General features: G+C 39.3%; 1 protein-coding gene across 2 annotated transcripts in view; it reads left to right on the top strand.

The window, feature by feature from the left end:
* Positions 1-21,643, top strand: part of USP31 (ubiquitin specific peptidase 31) — a 114,038-nt gene that overhangs the window by 14,358 nt on the left and 78,037 nt on the right. For both annotated transcript variants that reach the window (XM_060031892.1, XM_060031891.1), the window contains exon 2: positions 19,756-19,893. In XM_060031892.1, coding sequence (XP_059887875.1) covers positions 19,756-19,893 — 138 coding nt within the window. The remainder of the gene's footprint in view (positions 1-19,755; positions 19,894-21,643) is intronic.

Here is a 21,643-nt window from a genome sequence, read left to right as displayed (position 1 = left end):
AATTTTGTCAAGTGCTTTTTCTGAATTAATTGAGATGATCGTGTGGTAGTTTTCTTTCATTCTATTAATGTGGCATATTACATTGATTGATTTTCATATGTTGAACCCCTTTTCATTCCAGAAATAAATCCTACTTGGTCATGGTGTCTCTTGGGATTTTTTTTTTTTTCTTGGGATTTTGAAGTTTCTTTTCTTTTTTAAAAAACTTTATAATAGCTCTTTATAGAGTGTAGATGTAAGGTAACACCTTCATTAAGCCTTGATACATTTGATATAGATACTTCTCTCAGACTCTTGCTCTTTTAGTTTTGTTAACTTTTATGTATTACAGAAGGTTTTAATGTTTTTGAACCTGTACCTTTGCCTTATTTTTTGTTATGTATAGCTGAAAAGTTAGGCTTTCATATAGGATAATTTTTCTCTTTTATTTTTTGTTAGTTTTTTCTTTTATGTTCTAAAATATTTCTCTTTCCAATAATTTGGAGTTTGGTTTAGTATAGTGCAACTGTAAAGTGGGGATTTATTTTAAGGTTTGAGATTTCCCATCTTGTATAGTACATTGAGTGGTTGAGAACCTGGACTGGGGAGCCAGACAGCCTGTGTTCCAATCCTAGCTGCAGCACTTATTAGCTATAGGTCCTTGGGCACTTAATTCTCTGGGCTTGGTTTCCTCATTTGTAAAATGGGGATAAGACTATATCTACCTCATTTGGTTGTTTTAAAAAGAAGAGAAAAACTTGGCTAAGGGACTGGCATACCGTCAGTGCTAAGTGAGTGTTAACTGGTATTGTTACCCAGCCTTGTTATCACACTGCTTATTTGTAAAAGTCTTCTCCATATTTAGAATTTTATGGTCTATTTCTGAATTGTGTGTTCTGTTTCATCAGTACTTTTATTGGTACCACATGGCATTGTTGTTGCCTGTTCTTTTCATGCTATTCTTTTTTCCCCCCACTGTGAAACATTTATTTTTCTTCTGCAATATTTTCTTCTGATTAAAACCAGTGCAGAAAAGTACTCAGTACCTTGGGTAAGAGATGAGCTATCTTGCTGTTCTTTTAAAGTTCTCCAGACAAATTTTAGAATCATTTTGTCAGGTTTCAAAAACCAATCCTGTGTGAATTTTAGTGTTAAATATCTACATTAGTTTGGGACAGATAACCATCTTTGCTGAATGTCTGCCTGTCACTGATAAAATTCATAACCTTAAACAAACCATAAACTAATAATAATGTTACAGTAAGAAAACCTGGTTGACTGATAAGTGAGGAAGAAATTGCAAGAGTTATTAAAAGAACTGCCTGTTCCCCCCAAAGATTACAGAATTGGATGGATTTATTCGTACATTTTTCCAAGGATCAGATAATCCCCATGTTGTATGACTGTCAAAAGTGTAGAAAAATTTCCTCTCCGAGGCAAAAGGATTCTGTTTCCTAAACCTGTTCATGTCTGTCTCCTCCATTCCACTGCGGGGCCCTCGAGGGCAGTGAGTCTGTCTTACTCAGCATTGTTTTGTTGGAGGTGCACAATGTATTGGTCCATCTGAACTGAAGATGCCACAAGCAAGGAAGGACAGCTTGCAGACCAGCCTCAGTTGTAAATGTAGATGTGCTGATGATGGGCCACTTCTCTTGTACACATGGGTCAGACCTCACTTGAGGACTGTGATCACGCTTAGGCTTTAAGCCTTGCAAGAGGAGGAGGGAAACTGGAGGTGGGTGGCATGCCTCAGTAACAGAATTTTTTGAGCATGTTGTCTGAAAATGGAATGAGATGCCTCACCTGAGTATTTTTATCATTGGACAAGTTGAAGCAGAGCCCTGGGTAGTATTGTAAAGGAGAGTTACACACCCCATAATAGATTGGACTGGATTCAGTTTATTTCTTTCCCTTTCCTTGTCTCCTGCTCCTTTCCTCTGACTTTTGAAGATATAAAAAATGTACATTTGAAGCAGAGTTGACAGTGTTTGGCAGCTTTACGTGAAGGGTGGATAAGATGAGGAGGTGAAAATAACTTCGAGGTTTTGAAACAGGGTGTCTTGGGATGGTGTTCTTCACGCCTGGAAGCACAGAATGGAAAACGATTCTGGAGGTGAGTGGATAAGTTCAGTTTTAGAGAGCTCACATAGTATTTGAACATAAGAGCCCCAGGAAAACTTGTTTGTTGTTGTTATTATATTTGTTGAATGTCTCTCATATGTCAGGCAGGCACTGTGTAAAGTGAATCGTTTTAAGTTTTTGGTGAGCCATGTAGAAATGTGCCGATCTGGTCAAAATGTGGAAATCTCTCTTAAACTGATACAGATGTAGTAAAAAAGATGCTTGTGCTGAGTTACAGATGCTTATCCTGAGTGTTTTACATCTTAGGTGTTTTACATCTTCCTTTGTGTGGCTTGAAGTTTTTAGTTTGACTCTGCCACTTTTGTTTTGTTATTAGTGTGTGGTTTGGTGCATTTTTCCTGTCCCCATCTATACACTTGTCACAATGAGGGGCTGCTAAATAGGGCAGTGTTCTCTGTTTGTGTAGTTCCCCACAGCTGTTTCCTATAGTGAAGACTCAGGAAAACAATGACCTCATGGTTTCCACAAAAAAAGCCTTTTATATATAGTCATGGAAAAGAAATCATTGAAAACTGAGTAATTTAAAATTCTGTCCTCTGCAGCTTTTTCCTTCAAAAATATTCTTGTTTGCTCTGTTAATTGGCTGTTCCTCAAATGACCTTTTATGTTTAACAAACAACATTTTTGCAGTGGAGCACATCGGGATATCTTGTCTTTCATTTGATTGTGATCTTTCTCTATTTAGAAATCATTGTTTTCTGCCACGGACTGTGGCAGTTCCTAGAGGAATTGGCCAGTCACCCAACATCTGTTGCTTCTTCCCTCCAGTTGTTGAGCTTGGATGGTAGCAAACAGTGTGTCCACAAACAAACTGTTCACGCATTAGAAGATTGCATAGGACTGGTCAGGAAATGCCTTTGTTGCTTCTACTGTCAGGAACCTTTGTAAGCTCATCACCAGCTTAGTAAATTCTTTTTCTTTTTTTTTTTTAAATTCCTTGACTTTAACTCTTGGTCTTCTCATCTTTAAGAGCAAGGCAGAGCTGTCTGATTCTCAGGAGATTTAAGAAATAATAATAATCATAATGAAAATACCATTTATTTGTGTGGAGCCAGATTATTGATTGATTGATTGATTGCGGTACGCGGGCCTCTCACTATTGTGGCCTCTCTTGTTGCGGAGCACAGGCCCAGCGGCCATGGCTCACGGGCCCAGCCGCTCCGCGGCATGTGGGATCCTCCCGGACTGGGGCCACTGTGCTACCAGGGAAGCCCCATTTATTTATTTTTAACCTTCTTTTTAAAAAATTTATTTGGCTGCTTCGGGTCTTAGTTGTGACATGTGGGATCTTTCGTTGTGGTGAGCGGTATTCTCTCTAGTTGTGGCATGCAGGCTCTAGAGTGTGCAGGCTTAGTTGCCCTGTGGCATGTGGGATCTTAGTTCCCTGACCAGGCATTGAGCCTGTGTCCCCTGCATTGAAAGGTGGATTCTTAACCATTGGACCACCAGGGAAGTCCCTGGAGCCGGATCATTTACACTGTACATTCATATACAACTTTTTCATTTAATCTTCCCAACAGCCCGTGAAAGGAGCATTGCTATTCCATTTAAACGATTAGGATATAGGGCTTCAGTGCTAGTACTTGATAAGTAGCAGAGCCAGAACTCCAACCTTGCATGGTTTTTATGAGGTTAAAGGAGAAGATATAATTAAGGGTTTAGTACAGAAACTTGTACATGGTAAGTATTCCAGAAATGGAAGGTGGTGATGAGGAAGGTGCTCATTCCAAGTCTGTGGCCGCCTGAGTACCCTTCCCCATTTCTCAACTCTGTCCTATTGGCAGTTTTTCTTGCTGCCAGAGTAGTCTTACAGCTTATCTGTAACTACATTATTTCTCTTCTCAAAAATTGCCTTTACTTTTTCTTTTATATACAAAATGTGGTATAAATTTCTTAGCTTGGCATTTAAACTTTTCCGGAAAAATAAAATAAAAAAGGCATGCATAAAACCAGCCCCATTAAAAATAATGGTTAGATTCAATAGACACACAATTACTGTTAATTTGCTCTAAATGTTACTGATGCTTACTCTGATTTCTGTACTTATCTCATCATGGACTGGTTAAAAAAGTTCACAGACAGGCACCTGCCTGTGGATCATACTTTGAAGAGCACTGCTGTGCAGCTTCCCATGGTCTGATTTTGTCTGTTTATTCCCATAGTTTCAATGAAAATGTTTTTCTGTCTTTGCTTTTCTTGTAAAATGGTAGTTAGACCTAGAGGCTTAATGCGATTCAGGTTTGAGGGTTTTTTTAAGCCCTCTTCTTCTTTTTTTTTTTTGGTAAAACTAGTTTGTGGGAGGTGTTATAAACTTCCATCAGGAAGCCTATCTTGTCTGGTCGTGTCTCTTGCAGTGTTAGTAGTCGTCAATGGTTAGTCCTTGATCCATTAGTTCAATAAGGGTTGAAAAATGGTGATGTTTTACTTTTAACATTCCTTTTCACTTATTAGCTGGAGAACTTCTATAGAGACTCTCGCCCTTGTCGGTTGTTTGGTTATCCCAAAGTAAATTTGGAGAAGAAAGGCAAAATAAATACGTGGTGTTTTTTTCCCTTTATTTTCTGGATTTCAAAATAATTACTTGATTTCCAAATGTAGTTAGTGAGTTTTTTTTGTTGTAACTGTATGAATTAATGGATTTAAATGCATATTTGATGTGTTTCAGTCAATTACAGTTATTAACCTTATTATGCCCAACTTGTCCCTTTTTTGGCCATTGGGACAAGTTGGCTACCAAGTCCTTTTGACACAATACTGCTAGTAGTCTGTGATGTCAAACCAATATGCAGGAAGTTAAGATTTTCAAGGCTCATCTTATATGTTTCCTGCTCCAGATCTGGAATCAGTCATTTCTTCAAGGAGCCCTAGTCCCTTTTGGTGGCAGATGGTACTAAGACACCACAGTCTGGGCATTAGGGGTGTACTTGGTTTCTCTGTGTCTAAGTAGGCAGAGCTAGGAAATGTGTGATTTGTTTTAAAGGTGTAATAAATCAAGAATTCATATTGATAGTTCCATTCAGGATTTCAGGGTTTTTATTTAACCTCATTGATCTTACATCTGTTTTTCCTTTCTTCCATGCTGAAAATCCTGTTCTTAACACTAGTGTAAATTCTCATTTACATTATCTCACAGTGCATTCATAAGTCTCAGAATAATCCAATACTACCACCAACAGGATGAGTATTTGAAAAAGGTTTAAGATTTATTTATTCATTTATTTATTTTTCTCCATAGGATATGTCCTACTAGGACTGTATAATCATATTATATGTTTTAAAGTCACTTGGAATAGTTCTCAGTGTGGCTTTGTCACCAATGTGGTATACAGTTAAATTGATTTGTTTCTTTTTGCTTTTGGTTTTGAAGAGTCGTTTTTTAAAATGTAGCTTTGTTGCATAATTATGTAAAAAATAAAATTCATTTGCCTGAAGTCAAATCTACAAAACAAGATCTGTTCAAAGAAGTCTAGTTTCTGTCTCTGATTCCTATATGCTATTCCCTTTCTCGTTAAATTTTATGATTTATTCTTTCATTGTTTTAATATAAGCAAATACATGTATTCATAATCTTCCTCTTATTCAGATAAATAGTAGCACACCATCCGTACATGATTTTCTTCGTCTTGCTTTTTTCCTATAGATAATATGTGAGTGCTTACCATATGCTCTGCACAGGGGATTATTTTATGTATTCCTTATAACATTGTAAGGTAGATATACATATTATTATTTCTGTTTTACAGATGAAGAAACAGAGGCATTTCTACAGACCTTTAATTCTCTGATTCCCATTATTCCCCATACTATCTGGTTCTGTCCTTTGTGTGCTTGTTCATGAGTGAATGAATGAGCAGGACCTCACTTTTGTAACTGCTTTACTTTGAGCAACGATGGGAGCAGAGAAAGGCTGTTTTTAAACTGTAGGAAAGGAGATTCAACCTTTTCTTTGAGGTCCATAGCTCTCTATAGCTGGAGAAGAACGCATAGTAGAAAGAACCTTTTTCCTGACCAGGGGTGGTCCCAGCAATTACAAAGATACATTAACTTGGAACATTCTTTAATGTTACCCTAAAATAAGAGTCCCTTTTTGACAGTGCAGTGACAGCTTGGTAAATCTCCCTCATTTTAGAGTCTTTATTCCACTGAAGTTATGATAAAGTAGGATAGCTAAAGAAAAGACAAACTCCTTTAAAAGCAGTAGCTCATGGGAAATAGCTACTAGTTAATGATTTCAGGATTTTAATAGTGACAGGAAGGAAGGAGGGTAGCCTCATTTCCCTGCAGGCAGGAGAGAAAGAGGAGCACTGGCAGCTTTTTATCTTATATCCAGCAGGAGGAAGGGTTAGCTAGGTTGGAGGCCTGTTGGTCGTTACCCTTTGAGGCTCTGTTGTGACATCAGGCAGCTGGTTAGGCTGTAGTAACTGCCCCACCCACTTCCTGGTGATACCCAATTCTCTCTCAGACTTCAGGTTGTCAGCATCAGAGGATAGTGCTGGGAGGAGGATGGGGCAGCCAGGGTGCAGGTCTGCTCCTTTGCTTTTGAAAGTCTGTGAACCCATGAATTTTGAATTTAGTTAGAATCCTGGTATGGCTGAGATCTTGGGATGGTCACTGAGCCTCAGTTTCCTTATTTTCCTTTTCATTGCCCTGTGGTAATGTCAGCCTCACAGACTGTGGTGTTGAATAACCACTGGTTCCTTTACACCTAAGTGGTGGAAACACTTTAGCAGGAAAAACCCACCAACCCAGCCTGTGAAAGTAAGCCTAGAACATAGGAAAGGGACCCTGGTAGGAAGACGATGTGGAGGATCCTACACCACAGCTAAGTGCTGAAGAGAGAGAAATGTGTTCCACCCCAGATTTTCTCTGGGTATGGCCTTGTGACTGTAATTGTTTGGAGCTCACCTTTCATGCATGTGTGCTGACCTCTTGAGTTGTAGACTGTTTTTGAAAGGGTGGTATTTAAATCTCCAGTGTAACAGTGCTAGAGGACTCACTGAGGCATCTGTCCCCCAGGAGGGTATCTCTCACTATGATATATTCTGTGCCATTTTGTTGTCATTGTATGATCTTTCTTTTTTTTTGTTAATATTTATTTGTTTATTTATGGCTGCTTTTGGAAGCCCCTGTATGATCTTTCTTGAGTAACACAGTAATAACCCATTCATCTGACTTTTCGAGGGAGTAAGTCTTTCATATAAGTTATTTCCTAGATAATTATTTATTTAAATATCAAGTCTTTAAAAGTTTAACTTTTTTTTTTGATAGATGGCTTGATATAGCATATCTTACACACTCGCTTTCTCAGGGAGGGAATCCCGGGCATACTTTACGCTCTGGTGATTTAGAGCCTTTATCATGAGCACGGTCTATTGCACTCTTCTTCTGTACTGTGGAGGTTTCTTTGGGGCTAGTGGGACCATGTAGGACTTAATGAAGGGTCCTGGCTTGCTGTATTGTTTGAATTCTTATTTCTACTTTTTGTAATACTCCTTCTTGCTCCCTACAATCGTCCCTCAAGGTCCTTCCTTCGTTTTCTCTTGCTTCATCCTGTTTTACTTTATCCTGGGAGCCTGTACCTCCTACCTCCTCATTCCTGCATTTTGCAGTTTCTAATCTGCTTCCAGTTAAATAACCAGATAAATAGAATTGGCTCAAATGAGACTAAATATGCTGAGTTAGGGCCTGAGAGTCTGGCTAAATTAAGAAACTTTAGGGTTTTCCTTTTTGAGGTCAGTTTTTAAGAGCTTCAAAATAAAGTATGGCCTACATACAGAAAAATGCATAACATCATTAGTGTACAGCTCAATGAATACTAAATCCTAATGTGATATTGTATCACCCAGATCAAGAAATGGGTCGTCATTAGCACTTCAGAAGCTTCCTCTTTTGCCCCCTCCCAAACCCTACCCTCTCCCTTCTACCCGAAGGTAACCACTTGCCTGGCTTCTAACACCATTGATTCGTTTTGCTTGGTTTTGAGTTTTATTATGAATGAAGTAGAAGTATATGTTCTTTTTAAAGAGAGCTTTATTGGGATACAATTTACATACCATATACTTCACACATTAAAAGTGTGTAATTCAGTGGTTTTTAGTATATTCACAGAGTGGTGCCTCCATCATCACAATTTTAGACATTTTTATTATCCCCAGAGAAGCCCCATATCCATTAGCAGTCATTGTTCATTGCCCCCAACCTCCCAGTGCCAGATGTCCATTAATTTACTTCCTGTTTCTGTAGATTTTCCTATTCTGAACATTTCATATAAATGGAATCATACAACACATGGCCTTTTGCATTTGGCTTCTTTCACTTAGCATGATGTTTTTCAAGGCTCATCATGTCATAACATGTATCATTCCCCTTTATGGCTGAAAAATATTCCATTATATGAATATACCATATTTTGTTTATCCATTCATTTGTTGATTGACATTTGGATTGTCTCTGCTTTTTGGCTGTTATGAGTAATGCTGCTGTAAACATTCATCTACAAATTTTTGTGTGGAAATATGTTTTTATTTCTCTTGGGTGTATACCTAGGAGTAAAATTGCAGGGTCATATGGTGACTCCATGTTTAACTTTTTGAGCAACTGTCCAACAGTTTTCCACAGCGGCTGCACCGTTTTCCTTTTCCACCAGCTGTGTGTTAGGGTTCCAGTTTCTCTCCATCCTTGTCAGCAGTTGTTATTGTCTGTCTTCTGTTATAGCCATCTTAGTGGGTGTGGAGTGGTATCTCATTGTGGTTTTTATTTGCAGTAAGGAATCTTTTGTGTCTGGTTTCTTTTGTCAAAATTCATTATGAGTAACATCTATTTGGATAAGAGTAATATGTAAAATATTGTAGAAAACTTGGAAAATATGTAAAAGTTGAATGAGGAAAATTGAAAATGTATTTTTTCCTTTTTGTGTATGCTTTAACATAATTGGGATCAAACTGTGTATACAGTTTTGCATTATGTGATTGTCTTTTCATATTGTATTAGTCATTTTTTTCACAAAAACTCTTTAGATCACTGTATGAAGGTACTGTAAACCTTTTTTTGGATGGTTTCTGGTTGCAGTGAACATATTTTTTACATAAATCTTTCATTTTGACTATATCTTTTGGATATTTAGAAGTGAAATTCCTTGGTCATTGTTTATCTATTGTGAAGGTTCTTAAATCATATTGTTAGTTTATTTTACAGAAGGGTTGTGCCATTAGCAGTGTAAGAACGTCTGTCATACCCCACTGTTGCAAAAAAGAAACCCTTAAGTTGATAAATGGAAAAGAGCATTTTATTGTTTTATTTGCATTTTTTTGTTGATAGTGAGGTAGGACAGCTTCATCTGTTCTTTAAAGTGGGAGGATATCTATATGAGAGTAACATTTCGATAATTTAGGGAATTACTCTGTTTTGATTTCACAGATTTCTCTTGTTTGCTCTCTGTGTTTTCACACATACCCTTCCAGTTAGCTTTCACATTCTACAGGCAGATGAACAAGACCTGTACCAACTAACATTGGCTGAGATTGGGGCAGTCAGACCAGGTCTAGACTGGGACGGTTCTAAGTTGCACTTTGCTAGGAAAAGCCTGGAGCCAGGATAAGCTGGAGGCTTGCACCTGTGCTAGTTGTCTGCTACCTGATTCTTTTTTTTTCAATTAAAAAAAAATTGATGTTTTTGGGCTGCATTGGGTCTTTGTTGCTGGGCACGGGCTTTCTCTAGTTGCGATGAATGGGGGCTACTCTCTTCGTTGTGGTGTGCAGGCTTCTCATAGTGGTGACTTCTCTTGTGGAGCTCAGGCTCTAGGCACCCAGGCTTCAGTAGTTGTGGCACGCGGGCTCAGTAGTTGTGGCTTGCAGGCTCTAGAGTGCAGGCTCAGTAGTTGTGGCGCATGGGCTTAGTTGCTCTGTGGCATGTGGGGTTTTCTTAGGCCAGGGCTCAAACCCATGTCCCCTGTGTTGATAGGCGGATTCCTAACCACTGTGCCACCGGGGAAGTCCCTGCTACCTGATTCTTGTGGTGAGGGTTGAAAGAACTGGTGGAGGCCAGGCCTGATTTGGAGACTACACCTGTGTGCAGTTTACTAGTCCGCCTGGCTTAACTATCAGACATGCACAGTGCTGGGTATGGAGAAGAGTGAGGCCCATGAGCAGGCCCATGACTTGAATGCTTCTTTAGCCAGTTAAAATTTATTTGGAGTGCTCTGGGTTTATGGCAGTATGAATGCATAATTTATAGAGAAACTTACTGTATCTCTATCTGCTTATGAATAACATCTCTTGATTACTACTAATTGATGCTTTAGTTATCAAAATACAATAACAGAATGTTGATTCAAAGCAAGATTATTTCCAGAATACTTTGAATCCCTTTATAAAATTGTCTATTTGGTCAAATACATTTTAGATCTGTTTATCATCAAATTCCAATATATTCAAAATCAAGAGGATGTATACTTTGCCAGTGAACGTAAACACACTGATTATGGAAGAGGTAAATGCACGTTTGGCCTTGGAGTAGTTCAAGGCTTCATGCCTACCCCACTCCTTGTCTTTCCCGCCCTCTTTCACCTCCGATGACGTGTAGGTCCCTTTCCTTCCACCCCAGAGAGGAATGACACTCAGCCAGGAACATCATTGGCCCCTGTGCTGGTGAGCAGAGCCATGTGCTGAGTTCATAAGCCAAGCCCACGTTCCCCCTCCTCTTCCCTCCACTTGATCAAGAAGCTGATGCTGCTCTTCTTTTTTTCTCTTACTAGGGTTAAGCTTTCACCTCCCACCCGGCAAGCCAGGGAGGCCTTTTAAAAAGGCCCCTAATGGGTGGCTATAGGCATAAATTGTTTTCTTTCTCTTTCCCTAATTTTTCTTTGATGCTGGCTGCTTTTTCCCCCGGTTGGTAAGATCCAAAGATTGATTTGGGCTTTGGGTTTAGGATTAATATAGGCAGAAGACTTTGATTTAAGGCTCCCTAGGTCTGTCTAGCAGAGAAAAAAATTCTTAGCATAGTGCATCCTGACTCTCAGGGATTTGGGGCCAAAACTTCAGCTAGAAATAAGGTCTGTTTTTGTTTGTTTGTTTTCGTCAGCCCTGTTTTCTTTGCATAGGATTTGGGTTCCTTGGTCAGAAATACTAGGGTATGCTATCATAAGATCACCCTTACGTACCACTTGGTTATCATTATCAACAAATTCATTTTAGAAAACGTGGAAAATACTGAAATGTGTAAAGAAGAGAAAGAAAACTCACCCAAAATATGCTACTTTAAGATAACGACTGTTAATGTTTTGGTGTATATTTACAAGGATAGAAAACAAAAAGGTCTTTTAAAATGTTTTTTAAAAGTTTGAAATCAAGTTTATACGTAGTTTTGTTATCTTCTTTCCACTTAATTTTATTATGTATTTATTTCTTTGAATTTTCTAAAACTCTCAAACATTTGTAATGTTCCATGGTATGAATATATAATAATTTCTTAGATATTTAGATGGCTTTTCCAGTTTTTCTGTTTCGAGTTTTAACCGCTGAAGGTTATTACACTTCCTGTATGATGACCTTTTAGTCACATCAGGGCTGGGTGTTTGCTTTTTTGATTGTGTTGGTAGTTAGCCAAAATTCCCCATTTTTTTAAAAAAAAAAGCTTTTAAAAAGCATTATTTTACTATAGTTGGGAAGAATCTTAGATTGTGTAGGAAAATGTCAAGGAGACTAAAAAGAAGACACTCTCGAGTTACTTGCTTGTATACATAAACACATTTTGGTGACCCAAGCTGACTTTGGAGTTGGCTAGACTTGGCCTGTTAGAGTGCTCTGGGAGGGACGGACGGCATCAGAATCATCTCCACCAGCAGAACAGCTTGACCATTATAAGGTGAACACTCCCCTTTACATTTGTTGATGAGAGACAGATGCAGCTCTCCGAGGGATGGTGGTCGACTCTCTCTGGTTTCCTTTCTCTAGCATCCTGGGACACTCAGGCAGGTTATAGTTCTTCACATGCTGCACCTTGATTTTCTGACATAGTCCGAATTCCTCCTTATTTCTCGAATAATAACATTTCAATTAGATAAACTGCATTTTTCTTTCTGGGCCATGTTTCAGTCATAGGAAAAAATGCAAATTATAACAAAACTGATTAACAAGGATTTATTTAAAAGCAAATAACCTCCCAGAAGCCTCAGGCTTGGTGCAGCTGTAGTTCAGTCTCCAACACATGTTTTGTGTCTGCATGGAGAATGGCGTTCAGAATGAAGAACCTCAAGCCCAACAGGATCCTGAGTTCTCGAAGGGAAAAAATCATTTATTGGACGAAATGATTATGGGCAAAAATATTTTAAGGCCGTTTTAATCAGATGAGGTTGAAGAATAGAGGTAACTATAGACAAGTTACTTCACTTTACTGAGCCCAAGGTTTTTTATCTGTAAATAGTGATGTTAATACTTAACAGCCTAGGGAATTTCTGGGGATTCATTTTATAGGAAATAACACCTATAAACAATTAGTATAAAGCCTGATACATTACAGGCACTCAAATATTAACTTATTGTTATTCTTTGTGTCAAGTATTTTATTCACTAGGCTTGGGGGAAATAATATTGAATAAGACATTCCTGATCACTGTCTAGTGGTGGAGACAGATGTAAGATTATATATTCTGGTGATTTGAATAAAATGTAATAACTGATATAATACAGTTACGACAAAAGAGCCTCCCATAAGTTTTAATGCTTTTGGAACTGAAACGTCAGAGTTTTTCCAGTGTAGCATGCTCTTTCTCAGTCGCAGCTTCACATTAGAAATAGAATTGTGAAAAAAGAAAATCACGTTTGACAAAAAACTAGTGATGATCAGGTCCCACCATAGACCTAATTAAATCAGCATCTCTGGGCTGCTGCCGTGCATGGTTATTATTAAAAAAAAAAAAATTTCCCCATGTGGTTCTAATGTGCAGCCAAGGGTCAAGAGCCAATGCTTTAGATACTTTCTTCTCTTTTTCTCTGGTGTTTTCCAGGATTATACTACACCATAGGGTAATTCCTTGCTTTTTACTTGACTTTTGAAACTTACATAACGGCAGGTGTTTAGAGTTTAAAATGCTTTTATGATCTCATTAAAGCCTCACAATGATAAATTTAGAAAAGTATTATCATCCCCATTTTGCAGAAAAGATAGCCGAAGCTCAGAAAAACTACACCTTAAGTAAAGAGTAGACTTAAACCAAGGTATTCAGAATCCAGTCTTTCTGTTTCTGTTGCATTTCTAGCAGAAACTTCCAACCACTGTTTAAATACTTAAAGGTCTTCTCTTGCTGCTGTGTTTTCTGCTGATACAGCTTTATGATCTGTTGAGAAATCTTTACTCATTGTTCATCTGGCTGAACCACTTGTATATTTCTTTTTATATTTCTTCCTTTTATTCTGGCTCTAATGCTCTTGACCATACTTCCACCCTCAGCTATAATTTCTTGAAATGCAGTAGCCATTTTTCAATCCTTTTTTTTTTTTTTACAGTTTTTTCTTTTATAAAAGAATATACCCTTTCCTATATTTTATTTCAGCAGTGAGTCCCTGCCACCAAGTCTTTGTGGTATATATAAGTTTGTTTAATACTGAAAACTAATCTTATAACTGCAAATATCCGTTGTTGTCCAAATCTGTTTTAGTTCCTGAGTTTGGATCTTGAGAACTTGGATATAAGGGACACCTGTACTTGAGGTAACCTTTGTTCAGTTCTCTGTCTGGAAGGATCAAGGAGCTCTGTATCAGAATAACTCACTTTTCCCTGTGGCCAGACATGAACACATGAACAGGTTGTGTGTGGTGTTCTCTACTATTCTTCCCGAGTTGTCTTTCCATCCTGGAAGGAAACTCCTTTCCCATTTCTTCCTTCCTCTTCTGTCTTTCTCCTCTCCCACCAGGGTCCCAGCTCCATCTTGCTGAGGAAGGAGGCGGGGGCAGTGCATTTGGAAGATGGGAGTGGAGGGCATTCCAGGCGTAGGGAAAGTGTGTGAAAGTCTGGAGGCCTTACGGTCTCTTTCAAGGGCCCATAGTTGCCACGGTTGGCTAGTACTGAGGGCCTCTCTGCCTCATATGTACTATTATGTGAAGAGACCTCCCCACCAGAGGTGACAATAAAAGGAGGAAAGGCTGAATGAAGGTCACAGAGAGCCCCGTTGAGTGTGGCTGTGTTCTGTACCCTGGCATGGAATTCTGTTGTATGGACACTTTATCACTGCTTTTTATGGGTCATATCTGGTTTTACAGTGTTCATCCATTTGTACCAATTTCATCCACGAGGTTTTTAGTTAATTATTCTTCATCAGCTTAGGTGTCCAGAAAGTCAAATACAAGAGATGAAGCTTTTCTCAAGACAAGTGCTTATCATTCTGTTCTTTCCAGCACAGTCCAGAAACCAAGTTTCACTTTTAGATACCAACTATGAACCCAACTGTTTTTTTTTTTTTTTTTTACACTTCATCTTTCTCTTAAGGTGTAAATATATTGTCCTCCCAAGTTCTTCTGTTCTTTCCCAGAATCACTGAAAATAAATTCTACGTTCCTTCTGGCATAGAATCAAGGAAAGTGAGTGATGATTTGGTTTGATGAGTTTTGGCAAGCCACCTTTTCCCCAAAAGAGTAAGCCAACTCCTCATCAGTCATGTCAGACCGGTACTGCCATGTCCATTCCCCATGGGAGGCAATCACCAATAGCCATTACTTTGTCATCTTCTTGGAGTCAGGTAAATGATGTCTTGAACCAATTACTGTCTTTTTGCTGGAGCCCAGGATTCTGCTGCTTCTGTACTAGGGCTCTTTGGGAAGAAAGAACCTCATGTCTAGTTTTATAGCTCCAGTTGGATAGACTTCATTCTTTTCCTTTTCTGGACCATGCTTCCAACTCATTTTTTTTCCCCTTTAAGGGAAAAAAAAAGTTCTCTGTAGTTCTAGTCCTTAAGGTTTTATTTGAAGGGTAAGAAGAAATTTTATGAGGCTTGAAGGCCCTACAAATGTGTTTGACTTTTACTTTATAGTAACTAGATGTTAGGGATCATCCTGAATGGAAAATTAGAATGATGGTTACATTTATTTGTAATAGGATGTAAAGGATTTAAAGCAACAGATTCAGTTTAATGTTTTTACAAACCAGAATCATACCCAAATTCTATAAAATAGACACAGATGTGTAAGGTTAATTTTAAGAAAGTTCTTCTCTATTTTTCATAGAAGTGTCAAATTTAATTTTAAATGGTTTCTGAGATTATAGCAATGCTTATATTTACAGATGACATATTCTAGTGATAATCAACTTTTTAAAAAACTGCAAAAATACGGAAGTATTAATTTTAGGACATCAAATAAACCAAGATTTATTAGGAAGAAAAAATCATAAAAGACAAGCCAAAGCAGTGTCAGATATGGCCCAAAAGAAAAACCAAGTCACTTGCTGGGACTCTAGGGGCAGAGCTTGGGTGAAGATATGGGATGCCAGGGTCTCTGTGGTGGTCCAGCTCAACTGCTTCATTGTATGACCAGGAATCAGGTTTGGTGAGTTACCTAAGATAACCATCCGTGTGTGGCAGAGCCATGCTTGAGCCCAGGTTTCTTTTTTTTTTTCTTTTTTTTTTTTTTTTTGCGGTACGCGGGCCTCTCACTGTTGTGGCCTCTCCCATTGTGGAGCACAGGCTCCGGACGCGCAGGCCCAGCGGCCATGGTTCACGGGCCCAGCCGCTCAGCGGCATGTGGGATCTTCCCGGACCGGGGCACGAACCTGCGTCCCCTGCATCGGCAGGCAGACTCCCAACCACTGCGCCACCAGGGAAGACCGAGCCCAGGTTTTTTGACTCCTACTATGTTTCTTCCTTCTGTAACACACGCTAAAGGATGGTTACGAGGTTATTCTGTGTTATGGTTTCTCTGGGGAAGAAGTAAAATAAATAGTCCCTTGGGTCTCTGAAGTGGGAAGAAGTCACCGTTGTGAAGGGAAAAAGGAGCCTTTGTGTTGTGTATGTTCAGTGAGGTTTCCTTTAAAATTTCATTTAGTTGGAGATATAGTGATTTAAGGCGGGGTTGACCCAGAGCACTTTTGGCCGTAGTTACAGAGGGTTGTAGAAGTCCTGTTGCTTGTTTAGTCGTGCCCAACAAAAATCTTGTTGAGCAGCTTCAGCACAGCACCTTTTACAGAGTGATTGGAGGATAAATGCTGGATGAGTTGACGTGATAGTGGCAGGAAGCATGAATCAGATTTAATGCAATCCTGATAAAGAACTGAATGTTGTCTCCACTCTGGTGGCCACCGTGCATAAAATATCTGCTTTGACACAAAAAGAAGCATTTGATTTCAGCTAATTTGTTTCTTAGGATACATATACTGAGAACTACCTCTCCCTCCCCGTTGGGAGTAAATAAGGGAGAGGGTCCTGAACAGAAGCTTGTTATGCTTCTAGCATTTTGTGTGCCCCAACTATATGCCATGAGATTTGTCTTTACCCTTGCCGAACCTAAAACTTCCTCTTGGCAATTGGCCTCTGCTTCCTCCACAAAACAAACAAAGCTTCCCTGCCTTCGTGTCTATAACGTCTCTGAATCCATAACTATCCTTACCTCCTTCTCTTCTCTTACCTCCTGTTTAAGATAGTTCCTCTACCTCTTTTCTGAATCCTTCCTTCTCCCCTTACTGAAGAATCCTGTTTCTTCAAGTATCTCCTTTCTGTTAGCTTCTTCCCTCAGCACTAAGTCCCTCTGTCCTGTAGGTGCCCCTTCCAGAGAGTTACGGCATCTTTCTTCCTGCCTTTTATAACCAAGCTTCTTGTATGTGAAGAGTGGTCTTCTTGTAACCATTCAGTGTCAGTACCTTTTCTTCTCCTTTAGCCTCTCTGATCAGTGTCACTGAAATTGCACAGGCAGTCAATCTCTTAATTTGCAGTTCCAAAGGACCCGTCTCTGTGCTTGTCTTACTTGACTTTTCTGTGGTGGTTTACGTCGTTTCCATCTCCTTGGAGGTTTCTTCTCTGTCAGCTTGTGTGATGCCGCTCTCTTCTGGCTGCCACCTCTTATATTCTTCTTGGGCTTCTTTTCTGTGACTTGTCCCTTCTATAAGATTCTGCCCCAGCTGCCTCCTTTTCTCATTAAATGTTCCCTATTTCCTCTATGCTCATATGATAGGTGTATGTGCTCTGATTTAACTTTCCAGCTCAGATCTCTTTCCTGAGCACCAGACCTAACCTCACTTGAGATCCTGTAGGTACCTCAAACTCAACATGTTCAAAGCTCTGCAGTCCCCAGTCTCTTCCTCAGTTCCCGATTTCGTTATGCACCGAAGTCTGAAACTAAAAACCTTGGTGTCATCCCCAATTTCTTCTTTATATCACTCAATATAGTGTCACCAGTCATCTCTTTCTCTTCCATCCTGAATCAGCCACAGGTTTACCTGCTAGTGCTGCTGCTGTTTTTTTTTACTGATTCATTTTTCTTTGCTAGGAGGTCTCTGTCTTCTGTAGCTCACTTTCTTTTGCTCTTCATACCAGTGGCTTTAGTTTTGGTTCTCCTAAATAAGAACATAATCATGGCCGCAAGCCAAACCTTTTCAAGATGGAGTAAGATGTCAAGTATATAAAATGCTACAGGGAGAATGAAAAAGGTGAAGACTGAGAAAGAAGAAATTAGATTTGGTGATGTGGGTGGCGTCTGACCTCTGGGGTAAGTTTTGTAGTGTAGTGAAGACTTTTCCCCACACTCACTCCGCCTTTTGTGTACCTGTTTCTGAGGTGGCACCCAAGTGGTATCCTTCAAGTCACTTGAAATCTTTCTGTTACCAGGGTCCTTTCTCTCCCTTGTTCACTTCGTTCAGTTAGTGAGTTTTGCCAGTGACACTTGTATATTCTCATTTGCATTGCTTTGATTTTTTCCTCCTTAACTTCGAATTTTGTAGATCATCTTTTTGTTATTCACATCTAATTGATCATCATGTTGTGATGGTTCTTCTTCATAATTAAAAATGTATCCCTTCTTTTCATCTCTGTTATCATTAATTGGAAAATACAATGGACAGTTATTAGTTCTTTGGCTTACTTTGTCATTCTTCAACTTTTAATACAATTGATCACTCTCTCCTTCGTAGCTCTCTTCTCTTGACTCTTGGGACTCCATTCTCTTGATTTTCTTGCCACATCTTTGATGGCCTTTTCTTAGTCTTCTTTTAGGGCCCCCTAAATATAGAAGTCCTCTGGATTCTGTCCTCTGGCTTGATCTCTCATGATCTTGTCTGGGCAGTCTTAGCCATACTCGTGATTTCAAGTGCCACCCATCTGTTGACCCCCAAACCTTTGTCCTGAGCGCAGACTCTTCTGCTGAGTGCCAGATCTGTTTTTTTTTTTTTAGTTGTTTGCCAGGTACTTCCATTTGGAGGTTCCACAGAACTTCAGAGATAGTGGATTCTAATGGGAACTCATCATCCTCTTTTCCAGACTTCTTCCTTTTTTATTTCGTCTTGATGAAGGGAACCACCAGTGGCCCATCATCCAGATAAGACACCTGAATGACATTAATGCCTCCATCCTCACTTTCCACATTCATTAGGTCACAAATCCTATTGATTCTACTGCCCCAATTTTGAAATCTCTCTCACATTTGCCCTCACGGACTTAGTTTAGACCCTTATTGTTTCTTGCCTGATGGTTTCATTTGTCTCCTAACTGCTCTCTCTTTGTGCAGTTGTCTCCCCTCCTTTCTCCCTACTTCCAAATCCTATATTCATAGCTAAAATTTGAGTGCTTGTTATATATCATTTACATGTGAAATGTTTTATATGCATTCTCACTTGACCGTCACACTAAACCATTATTATCCTTTTTACTTTGGAGCAGAGTAGGCCAGGCCTCACAAATAGTGGTAGGACAGAGAGATTTGAATTCAGGCTATATGCTCCAGAGCCCATAATCTTAATTTTAATTAACCAGTTCACCTACAGCCATTCATGGCCACCCCTCTTTGCATACTCTAGTTTGGAAGCAAGTCACTGTCACAGTCTATATTCAAGGTTGTGGGGCGGGGTTGGGGGGTTAAGATCCAACTCGTGGAGGGGGGATTATTGACATAAATTATTCAGAATTCTTCTTTAAGGAAGATTTATCTTTTCCCACTTATTTATTCACTCAGTCATTTACCTTACGTAGACTTGGTTATTTTATACTTTGGTTTATAATCGAATACTGTGATACTTATTTAACCAATTCTCATTTTTTTTCTTTTACTTTTTAAAAAATTGAGGTATAATTGACATATAACATTAGTTTCAGGTTAACAACATAATGATTTGATATTTATAACAATTCTCATTTTTAAGATGTTCAAGTTATTACCAGTTTTTTGCTATTAGTGAATGAATATCTTAGAAGTCTTGGCATGCTGTGTTGATGGTTTCCTTTACATATATTCCTAAAAGTAGGATTGTTGGGTAGGTGCATTTAAAAGTTTTTGGTACATGGGTGAGGTTTTTACATTGAGCATCTTTTTTCATATTTGCTGTCTTTCCAGGAAGTACTCTCTAACACCCTTGAGATCTTGCGTTCCTCTTTGGGATTATGAATAGTTTATGTTTAAAGCCAGGAACTCACAACTCTTCATGCTGATTTATTTACCTGTGTAGAGTATTGTGTCAAAGAATGCACTGCAATATCGGGGGAATTCCCAGCATGATGCCCAGGAGTTTCTGCTGTGGCTTTTGGACCGAGTTCATGAAGACCTCAATCATGCTGTGAAGCAGAGCGGCCAGCCTCCTCTGAAGGTAAGGGCGCGCCCTCAGGGCAGTCAGGGAGCAGAGAGTGGCTGCAGCACAGGCCACCGGTGAACTGGTGAACTAGTGAGGAGTGAGTATAGATTCTTCTTCCAAACCTCCTCTGAGGAGTTGTTGCAGTTTGCAGTTAGTTAATATAGTAAAATTGACTAAGCTCTGGGTGAGTATAAAATTCATGGATACTTAGGGACTATTTCCCCTGTTTACCACTGTGCTGGCAGTGTCAGATAGGAGCTGACACTCTCATGAGAGGGGACACATTTGCATGTATGACTACCTTTAGACTGACATTAAGGGATTCCATCTCGCTAAACTGTTTTTAAAGCAGAAATTTGCTTTCTATTCCAATGAGACATAGTCTGTAGATCATTGGAATGTGAATACACAATCAAAAAGGAAATGTATTGATGTCTCTGCTGTTAGGATTCGATTTGAGTGTAGGAACTGAACCCTTAGAATATACTTACTGAGAAACAGTGATTCATTCTCAATTTTTATTTATGTAATCTTAGTATGATGGGTAAAATGATTTATATAATGCAAATAAAGTGTTCTCTCACAGCTTTAAAAATTTTTGATAATTCTTTTCTGTACCTCAAATTTTATTTTATTTTATTTATTTATTTTTATATCTTTATTGGAGTATAATTGCTTTACAATGTTGTGTTAGTTTCTGCTGTACAACAAAGTGAATCAGCCATACGTATACATATACCCCCATATCCCCTCCTTCTTGAGCCTCCCTCCCACCCTCCCCATCCCACCTCTCTAGGTCATCACAAAGCACTGAGCTGATCTCCCTGTGCTATGCGGCAGCTTCCCACTAGCTATCTATTTTACATTTGGTAGTGTATATATGTCAGTGCTACTCTCTCACTTCGTCCCAGCTTCCCCTTCCCCCCACCCCCGTGTCCTCAAATCCGTTCTCTATGTCTGCATCTTTATTCCTGCCCTGCCACTAGGTTCATCAGTACCACTTTTTTAGATTCCATATATATTTGTTAGCATACGGTAGTTGTTTTTCTCTTTCTGACTTACTTCACTCTGTGTGACAGACTCTAGGTCCATCCATCTCTTTACAAATAACTCAATTTTGTTCCTTTTTATGGCTGAGTAATATTCCATTGTGTATATGTGCCACATCTTCTGTATCCATTCATCTGTCGATGGACATTTAGGTTGCTTCCATGTCCTGGCGATTGTAAATAGTGCTGCAGTGAACATTGTATATACCTCAAGTTTTAAATTTCTAGTTTTGGTAAGTTGTTGAAGTATTCTGATTCAGGGTCCTTTGTGCCTGAACATTCTGTACTCTCATATGACTATATGCTTGCGGCTGACTTTCCCACCAGGTTGAGACATACTCAAGGTCAGGCACTGTGTCTTATTATCTTTGTATCTTAATGCCCTTTGCATTGCTCTCTGCACGTGGTAGCTGATGCTCAGTAACTGTAAGGGGGAGGGACATGAAAAGGTTAAGTAAAATGTGAAGTAGAAATATTAGGCCCAGATAAGCAGCAGAGGTAATACGTGCCAGACAAAACATTCTCTTTAGGCAGGGCAGGACTGGGCACTTCTGAGTAGTTGGGATTACTTCCTGGAAGAGGTTGGAGGGGGCCCTTTGAGAGTTGGAGGGGGATTGGAGCGCTCTGGGGAAGGACTGCCCGACTGCCTGGATGGGGTGGAGAGACGGATAAGCACTGTGTCTGGGAGAGCCTGTGAGGCGATGAGTCCATGTGAC

This window comes from Delphinus delphis, chromosome 15 (assembly GCF_949987515.2).
Source record: "Delphinus delphis chromosome 15, mDelDel1.2, whole genome shotgun sequence".
NCBI classification, from domain to species: domain Eukaryota; kingdom Metazoa; phylum Chordata; class Mammalia; order Artiodactyla; family Delphinidae; genus Delphinus; species Delphinus delphis.
Note: the sequence above shows the minus strand (reverse complement) of the source record. Positions and strands in the feature narration are given on the sequence as shown.